Source organism: Falco cherrug, chromosome 9 (genome assembly GCF_023634085.1).
Source record: "Falco cherrug isolate bFalChe1 chromosome 9, bFalChe1.pri, whole genome shotgun sequence".
NCBI lineage: Eukaryota > Metazoa > Chordata > Aves > Falconiformes > Falconidae > Falco > Falco cherrug.
In genome coordinates this window covers 7,362,883-7,372,203 of record NC_073705.1, presented here as the reverse complement: position 1 = coordinate 7,372,203, position 9,321 = coordinate 7,362,883, and the positions used below count along the sequence as shown (strand labels likewise).

At 57.5% G+C, this 9,321-nt stretch overlaps 1 protein-coding gene across 2 annotated transcripts in view; it reads right to left on the bottom strand.

Annotated features, from left to right (window-relative positions):
- Positions 1–454: 454 nt before the first annotated feature.
- Positions 455–9,321, bottom strand: part of ASS1 (argininosuccinate synthase 1) — a 29,501-nt gene continuing 20,634 nt past the window's right edge. For both annotated transcript variants that reach the window (XM_005442059.4, XM_027809597.2), the window contains exons 12-15: positions 7,137–7,268; positions 2,921–3,077; positions 1,258–1,323; positions 455–739 (exon numbers count right to left, since the gene is read on the bottom strand). In XM_005442059.4, the coding sequence (XP_005442116.1) occupies positions 685–739; positions 1,258–1,323; positions 2,921–3,077; positions 7,137–7,268 (410 nt within the window). In that variant the 3' untranslated portion in view covers positions 455–684. The remainder of the gene's footprint in view (positions 740–1,257; positions 1,324–2,920; positions 3,078–7,136; positions 7,269–9,321) is intronic.

The window sequence follows — 9,321 nt, the reverse complement described above, 5'->3', positions numbered from 1 at the left end:
GGGTCTCCCTTGCCAAGCCATCCCTGCATCCCAGCCCAGCGCTGCAGCCTCAGCCCTGAGGGACAGAGGGACCCGCAACCTGCCCAGACATGATGGGAGAGAGACCCACTGCCCAGCCCGGAGGGAGCGTTCCTCTCCTCCTTGCCTCCCGCAACACCACTGGAGGATATTTCCCATTTTTTCCTTTTCAGCAATCCCCATGCCTGCTCTTAAAACACACTAAAATAAAGACAAAAGAGATCAAATCCTCTTAACCCATCCCCGCCACTCAGCTAACCCCTCCGGTCCGGCACTGCGTGGGTGATGTCCCCCACTCCCCACCTTCACAAGAAGGTACCAACAAACCCCCCCACGTCCTTCAGAGACACTTAATCCATTACAAATTTCACAAAGCCTGGCTCGGGGAAGCGCTGGGCCAGAAGAGCAAACAAACAAGGCAGGAATAAAGCCCGACTCTCAATGAGCAGACCCAGCGCGTGGCTGGGGTTTTATTTCTTTCCCCACTTCTCCTCTGGCCAACCACCTTTTTTTTAATGATTGCATTTCACTTGCCACCCCATAACAAAGCCATCACCTCCACCGTGACTCTGGGAGACAAGTTACAATTACAAATTACCACCACAATTAGTGCTAGTTCTTAGAGAAATTAGAAAGGGGAGCGGGAGGCTCGCATGCGATTGATTGCTATTCATCCTGCTTTACGGTGACCTTGCTCTGGAGACGATGATATTCCTTCAGCCTAGAAACCAGATTAAAAAAAAATTAATTGTAAATTAACAGTAATAACACACTTTTCCTTTCAATTAATTTAAGCAGAATGAGGGGGCGTGAAGAGCAGGCGTTTGTTAAGGCCTGTACAATTTAATTATATTTTTTTTTCCACGAGATAATGTAATTAATTTATCTTAGAGGGGTGGGGGGACATGGCGGATCGAGAAGAACAAAGCAGTTAACAGGCAACGGAAAAATTAAGAGCCCATTATGTAAATGAGGCGTGTTTTACAGCCCTGGAGCTGGGGGGCGGGGGAGTATGGTGGGGTCTGAGAAATAAGTAAAAGAATGAGACCGGCTGTGCTGGGGAAGGCTGTAATTAGTCAGGGCTGGAGCTGGGGGGGCTGACTGCACCCCAGCATCAGTGGGGGCTTGGGGGGAGGCCCAGCTGCAGCCCCAGAGCCCGAGCTGGGATGGGGAAGAGCCCTGGAGGTGCTGGGGGCTTTGCTCTCCACTTGGGGAGGGTCTCATCTCGGCCCCACAAACCTCAGTGAGTTGATGTTGATGAAGCCGGTGGCGTCGGCGGGCTCGTAGTCCCCTTGCACGTTCATGCTGTGGAGAGAAAGGCACCGTCACTGGGACCGGGGGTCCCAGAGGGGCTGGGGGCTGCCTCTTGGGAAGGGAGAGGACACAGGCGACCCTGGAGCCGGCCGCTCCCCCCGGTCAGTGCCCACAACTGCCCCCTCATCTATTGCTGGTGGGTGTGGGGGGGCTCGGGACAGGGTCCCTGCCAGCCCCCAGGGAAGCCACATCGCCTCAGGAGCAGTGGAGCTGCAAGGCCACCCTGATGGTGGTCCCTGGGCTCCCCCCAGGCCCTGCTAGAGACATAGCCCCGAATCTCCCTCCGTGGTCCCACATGTGCAGCATCACCCTTCCTTCCTGTGCTCCTGCACCGAGCAGGGATGCTCGCCCTGTCCCAGAGGCACCCCCTGGGTATGGCTGTCCCACGCCAGGCTGGGACAGCTTGCCCTGGGCAGGGAGCAGAGCTCTGGGCAGGGAACACTGCCTGGGCAGGGGACATTGCTCCGGGCAGGGGCCCTGGTGCTGGAGGACACCCCAGCATCACTGGGGTTTGTGGTGGTGGCAGCCAGTGCCTCAGTGCAGCACCAAGCGCATCCCCCTCCCCAAAGGCAGCAGCCACCCACCAAATCCCAACTCCAATAGTTTTCTACATCCCCAAACCACACAGCTCATTTCCCAGAAACCGCAAACCTTAACGGAGGAAGTGGAGGGAAATAAAGAAAAAAAAAAAAAAAAGAAGAAGAAAGAGTTTACAACAATTTTACCTCCCCTGACGGGCTACAGAAAAACCTCTGTGCTTTTATTTTTGCTCATTCGAGTGGTTCTGACCTGCTCTATAATTACGTTACTTTCTACCTACTGTGCAGAGGCATTTCCACACAGCTCTGCCTCTCACAGCTTTCTCCCGGGTTCCTGTGACGCCGTCACTCAAAGGCTTTCAAACCAGCGATGTAGAAATCAAAAAGAAAAGGAAAATGGTTGGAGACGCAGGGAGAATAAGTGCCCCTGCTTTTCTCTCCTTCTCTCTTTTTCCTCTGTCCCACCCCCCTCCATCCTCTTTTTTTTTTTTCTTCCTTCTTGTGTTGTTTTTTTTTTTTTTTTAAATACTTTATTCATTTAATCTCTCCAAGTGAGAGTGCAAAGCATAATGAAGGGTTGGGACGGATTATTAGGAGCTGTTGATTTTAAGGGGGGAGGGAAGGGGGGGGAAAAAAGCCAGAGAAGAGAAAGAGAGAAGATAATTTGACATTTACTCCGACTGATCTAAACTCATTCGGGTGTATTTATGGCTTATAAAGTGTTTAGAGAGATTGGAAGGGGTTTGAGGGAGGGCTGGGGGGAAGCGGGCGAGCGAGCGAGCAAACAACGTGAAGAAAAGGGAAAAGCCAGAGGGAAAAAAATAATATTGATTTGAAAACACGGCTTGTGCTTTTGACTGGGCGCTTGGCTGGGATGATGGCATCACCAGTGTCACCAGATGGGACAGGATGAGGTGGGATGGAGCGGGATGGGAGGGGATGGCGTGGGACAGAGTGGGATGCAACAAGATGGGGTGGGATGCCACAAATGGGGTGGGATGCTCACTGCCAGCACCCCACCCCACCCTGGCCCCCCGAACCCCACTCACCTCACCAGCTCCTCGTTGTACAGCGACTGCGGGGACTCCCTGCCCAGGATGTAGACCTGACCCTTGAAGACAGAGAGGCGCACGGTGCCCGCCACCGCCTCCTGCGAGCGCGCGATGCAGTGCCGGAGGAACTCGCACTCGGGGCTGTGCCAGAAGCCTGTGGGTGGGAGGCAGGGGCAGCAGGGGCACGGGGGAGCCCGGGGTGCCCATGCAGGGCGGTCCCCCAGGCTAAGCCCTCCAAGGCAGACCCTGGGCAGTTTTCAAGGGAAGGAATGCAGTCACGGGATGGGGAGAGGGAAATGAGGTGCTGGGACAGCCAGCTTCAGCTCTGAGGGGTGGAGACCTCACGTGTGTCTCTTCCCCTTGGTGGCCCGTGGGTTCCCACCCGGGAGAGGAGGCTGGAACCGGCTGGTGGAGAAGAGGCAGTGGGGCCATTCTCCTTCCAGCTCCACCAGGAGGGGATGAGCATGGAAATTAAAAGCTTCGTTCAATAAGTACAAAACTGCCACTCAACAAACCCCATCTCAGGAGGGTCAAGTGGAGACAGACAGATGGACACAGAACTGGGGAGGATCAGCTCCCAGGTCCCAGCCCCCTGCGAAAGGCACAAATCCTCCCCTGGGATGGGCAGGGATCAGCCCTGAATGGCCAACCCCAACCGTGGGCTCTGCTCGGGGGGACGCAGCCCCCACAGCAACCCTTTGTCCCTGGGCAGCCCTGGCAAGGGTACCTCACGCAGGAATGGGGGTCCCAGCAGTGCAGCCCCCCAGCCCATCCCGGCAGGATGCAGAGCAGAGCGCTGCTCCCAGGTAACACAGCCCAGGGCAGATGTCTCAGCAGCCCTGGGTGGGCTCCCCTGCCTGGCCCTTCCCAGGGGAGCGGGGCTCAGCTTTCCCCTGCCACCACTTGTTGGGAAGTCCAGCTTGTTCCCCCTGTAATCCCAGAGCAAGAGGCTGGCAGGACACTGGGAACCATTGCCAGCACCCAAGGAAAGCTCTTTCTAACCATGATATGGCAAGTGCCTCCTCCTCCTGAGGCAGCCCCCTGGCACAGCAGCCCCAGGCACCTCGAGACCCCCAGGAGCCCAGACAGCAAGAGCTGGGCTGAAGCCCAGGCTGGGTGTTGGGGTGATGTGTGGCCACACCACAGCCCCCCAAAACACAGCCTGTGGGAACAGTCGCCGGCATCGCCATCCAACAAGGCCACCACGGGCGCACAGAGGGGCCCTAGCCCTGCCTGCTGCCTCCATGCCCCCTCCTGTCCCTAAGCGGGGTAATTAGCAGCCCTTGGAGACCTGGAATAAAGCCTGGGAGATGGAGAGGGAGATAGAGGTGGAGAGAGAAAGAGCCCATTCACCACCCTCCGGTCATCCCCAGGTTTTATCTCTCCCATCGCCCTCCCGCTCCCGGTCGCACACCGGTGCCCTCTCACCTTTCCCTTCCCAGCTGGGCTCCGGGGCCAAAGCCATTAAAGAAACAAACAATTTCTTTTGTTCTTTGGCCTCGCCAGCCCCTAGAGCAGGGCCGGATCCTGCAGCCCTGTCCCCGGGATCCGTGTAGCCCTGCTCTGAGGCACAGCATCAAAGCCCTGCAACCCCTCACCATTAAACCACCTCTCTAACCCTGATCCCCTCGGCCACCCCACCACAGCAGGTGGTTGGGGGTGGGGTGGGGGTTGGGGACCCCTTCCCCACAATCAGCACCTCCATGCAGGCAGGGACCCCGGCTCCAGGCAAATACACCCCTCTTTTTGGTAATCACCCTTCAGGTACAGCTCTTCAAACATCAGGATTGATGTAGGGCTGTTGCATCCCCATAAAAAATAAACCTGAGACACATTAAAATAATAACCAGCTACTTACATCCTAGCTCTGACAGCTCCAGGTGCAAGGAAGCATCCCCCCCCTCCTTGCCCCCCACCACAGACACATTCCCCACTGGAAGCGATCCCCCTTAATGACCTTCCTGCCTGGTAACCACCATCCTGCCCTAATCACAGCCTGGGCAGGGGGACAATGGCATTTCTGCACCTGGCCCTACCTGCTTGGACGGGAACTGGCTTCAAAGCCACCCCTCCACAATGGGATCAATGGGGGTGAGGGAAGATAAACACTAATTCTCCTAAAATCAGGGTCTAGTTGCAATAATGAGGTGTTAAAGGAAGGTGAGCTTGAAAGCCTGGCCTCTGGCATGGGGACCCACGGGTGTTGTTTGCACCCCAGTGGGGTTGTTCCTCAGATTCTGGCTTAGCTGCTAGGGAAGTCTAGGACCATGCTGAAAATCCCCAGGGATTCAGCATCTGGAGCCAGGGAAACAGCAGCCTTCACCTGGCAGAGGTGGGAAGGGAGAAGCAAAATCATGATTCCCCAAGTGGCTCTTCAATCTGGTGGCTTTGCAAGCAAGTGGTTAGAAATAAACAAACAGGTTTATGCTTAAACTAAAAAAAACCCCCACAACAAACCGACAAACCCCAACTTCAAATAAAGGCAGCCCAGGACAAAGTCTAATAAAAATAGCCAGCAGCAGGAGCAGCAGCAGAGAGTGAATTAAGGCGAGGGCTGTGATTCAAGGGGAAGGTAACAAGAGACTTCTGCAGCCCCAGGAGCCTCGCGCTGCCTAAACCGTGGTTTAAGCAGCAAAGGGGCCTGGGCATTAAATGCCAGTTGCTGAGGAAGATGCAGGAGGGAATGTCCATGGAGGAGAAGGTGCCAAAGACGAGCACAGGCATCAGAAACTGCAGGGGAGAAGACAGCCTGACCCAGTCCAGCTGGATCTGCTGCTGCCCAAAGCCCGAGCTCCTGGAGTCGGGTTATTTCCAGGGGAGCTTCTCCTGGAAGATCCCACGGGAATTATCACAGCCTTTGCAGTTGGAGAGAAATGCCTGAAAAGTGACAGGAGGAGGAACCAAGAGGCTGAGAAATCAGGACGTGAAAAATAAGAGTGTTGTTTGGCCGAGGGGCAGCAAATGTCTCCGGTGTGGGGTGTCCAGGGATGTCAGCTCTGGAGTGGGCAGGGGACGGGGGAAGAGCCGGGGCATGGGGACACCCCGCTGTGCTGGGAGCCCTGCAGCAGCCCCCCCGGTGTGGGCAGCAGGGTTTGAGCTCACCTACGGCATTTCAGGCTAACCCTGCTTCCTTCAGCTTAGCACCAGCGGCCGAGTCGGGGTTGACCCACAGAGCAGATCCCAGGACAGGGCTGCTGTCCCCTCGGTGCCATTCCAGGTCCCCCCGGGTCCGGCAGCCTCCTGGCCCAGCAGGTTGTCCCCTGTGGCAGCTCCCCCCCCCTCAGCAGTGCAGGGGGACTGAGCTGAGACCCCTCAAACAGCCCCCGCAGGTGGCTGAGCAGACCTGAGCTGGAGCTGCTGGGTGCACCACGGGAGGAAGGGCAAGGGGCCCCATTTCTGTCCCTAACTGTGCCTGCCAGCCAGCACCCCCTTGTCCCTTACGACTGCCAGCCCACCACAGTGCTGAACTCCCCCAGGCCCGGCTGTGCCGGGAGCAGCTGGAAGCCCCTCCGGCAGCCCCCGGCAAAGCCACAACGCGCAGTGCCCCTGTGTGGGCTGCTCACCGCATAGCACGGCCAGGACCCTCCGTCCTGCAGCCCTCAGACCCCAGCCACAGCACCTTGAGGACCCCCTGTGCTGCACACCCCTGCGCTTCTCTCTGCCAGGGCATGGGAGAGGTCTCTGGCTTCAAATCCCACCGTGGGGATGGCTGTGCCGGGAGCCTGGGTGCTCCAGGGCCCCAAATCCTGGTGGGATCCCCTCCCCATGGGGCGAGGGCAGGTGGAGAGATGGAGGGGGCTGGAGGGGAGAGCTGGGGAAAGGTGATGTGGGGGGACAATGGGACGGTGAATTACAGCCTGTGAGACATCCCAATGTGTCGGATGGGACAAAGTGGTGGCACCAGGCTGGGAGAGATGTTGGGAGCATCCCCCACCAGCAAGCCCTCACGGAAGGCAGCATCGCCTCCCAAAGGCAGGTGTGGAGCCCCCCCCCTCGGCATGAAAGCAGGCAGGGTGTGGGGCTAAGCTCAGCCCCCAGCACAAGCAAACCCATCCTTTCCCCCTTGAGTCGCTTCAAAATCCACACTGGAATTTTACAGCCCTGAGTGCATGAACCAGCGGGACCTGCAGCCTCCGGTAGCAACAAGGGAGGAGGAGGAGGAAGGCTGCGAGGATGCTGTGGTGGCAGGGCCAGGCCGAAGGACCGTACGTACCGTTGTACACCAGCTCGGAGAATTTCAAGGCAAGCCCCTGCTTGATTTTCCGTACTTCCCGGTCCATGGTGAAGGCCTCGATATCTAAATGCGCATGGTATAGGATCGTTCCCGCTGGGGTCTCATAGATACCTAGCCATTTTTCCAGGCAGGGGGAAAAGCAGAAAAAGAGAGAGAAACGAATGAGACCAAAACTGTCAGCAAATGACAAAAAATAATGACTTGGCTGACAGAAGGAGCTGTGGTCGAGCGCATTCAGTCCCAGCTCGCTGTAAAATGCATCTGTCATTATGTTCATGCTGGGGCCGAGACAGTCCACTCCGCACCTTGTGGAGAAAATTTCTAGATTCCCCTCTTTGAAGAGGCACTCTGACGAGGCTAAATGACAGGGTTTGGGAACCGATCCCCCCGCCGATCCGTGCCCAACGGTCTGCAGCTGAAAACCTGTAATTAAAGGAACGACGCGGGGCACAGGCGCGGGGAGCGGAGGCCTGAAATACCCTCCTCTCCCCTCAGCTGCGAGGAACAGCCCCGCGCGGCCACTGTGAAGCAATGAGGCTACCTGGGGGCTGGGAGGGCAACCTCATTTGGGGCTGGCGGGGCCCCCCCCAGTCCCTTCCCACCTGCCCCCCCATTGCACAAGGCCTGGGGATGGAGGGATGCTTATTATTTTGGCGATGGTGGCTGATGCTGTGGGTGAGCTGCTGCCTTTGTTACAGCCACTCGGGGCTTATTTTCTGCATAACGTGTTTACTTGGTGGTTAAATATGAGTGCAGTGCTCTGCTCCAGGTTGGATGTGTGTAGATAGGTGGGGGGGCGGAAACGTTGAGCTAGTCCGGCAATGAACATGGGGTGGGCATGGCTGTAACCTGCCCATGGCCAGGGCTGCTCCACCAGCACGTTCCTGTCCCCTGCCTGTCCACGGGGATGGTCCCCTCCCAGTGCCAGGCACCTGTGCTATGGCATGGCCATGGGAAGGGCAAAGGGCACCCACCCGCTGGGTTTTGCTGGCATGCAAAGAAACCCCATGGGAAAGCATCCCCACCGAAAGGGGATGTGTCCCCAGCCCCGAGATGGGGTGAGGGGAGCCCACGGGGCTGTCATGGAGGCTCAAACGCACACCAGGTTCTGCCCACTCAGTGCCCTGGAGAGTGGCATAGGCTCAAGCATGTCCTGGGGTGGCCACAGTCCCACAGACATGGCAGGAGCCCTGCCTACTGTGGCAGCCCAAGCTCCTTCCACCAGCCCTCATCCCTACCAGGGTCCATGACCTCAGCACCCTACAGGCAGGGGACAGGATGCAGCTGTCCCAGAGGAGAGCCACCCCCTCCTCTGAGGCCACCCCAGCGATGCGTGCTGTTGCAGCCCGGTCCTGGGGGACAGCTCAGCACCCATCCTCACGGGGCTGCGGGAGGAGACAACCAAGTTAACACCAAAAACCAGCCGTCGTGGCACACGGGCACAGAGGGCTGCTCTGTGCCCCTCCAGCCACGACCATGAAGCTGAGCCCACCACTAACACCATTAATATTCCCTCTCTTTCCCCTTAGGAGGTGTTAAAGCCAATTTTGGTTGACCAAAGGTTTGAGTTTGTGTCGTCTGTGAGGTCTTGACGCTCACCTCCTGCCTGTTTGCCTGCACCCCTACCTGATGCTAGAGAACTGGGGACTGGAACATGACAGCCAGGGTGGAGGGAGCTGACAGCCGCACTCCCAGCCTCGCTGCCGAGGAGGCAAGAGACACCTTCAAAGTGACACTTGCAGTGTCTCCAAGTGTCTATTTTCACCTCCCCGTGTTTACAGGAAAAAGACAGAGGTGTCAGCACTGCAGCCTGGTGAAGCTTCAATCACCCCGTAATTACTGCTGGGGAAGGGGGGGACCGGGGCCGGGGGGGCACATGGAGGGGGAGCAGCCAAGGAGACAGCTGCCACTGCTTAAAATTTTCTAATTTGTAACCTCGGCTGTCAGTTCACCTCCATCCGAGCAATTTTGCTGTGCTGAGTGCAGGCTGTCACTCCCGACGTCATCCCTGGGATGGGATGCATTGGCTTCCTGAGGGGAAGAGGAGGGTGATGTTGCCCATGGGAAGATGCTGCCCAAATTTCGACCACTGGTCCAGGGTTGAGGCCCAGCGTGCCCGGTACGGGTTCATCACAGGGAAGGGGTTTTCCGCTTTCCTCCTCCA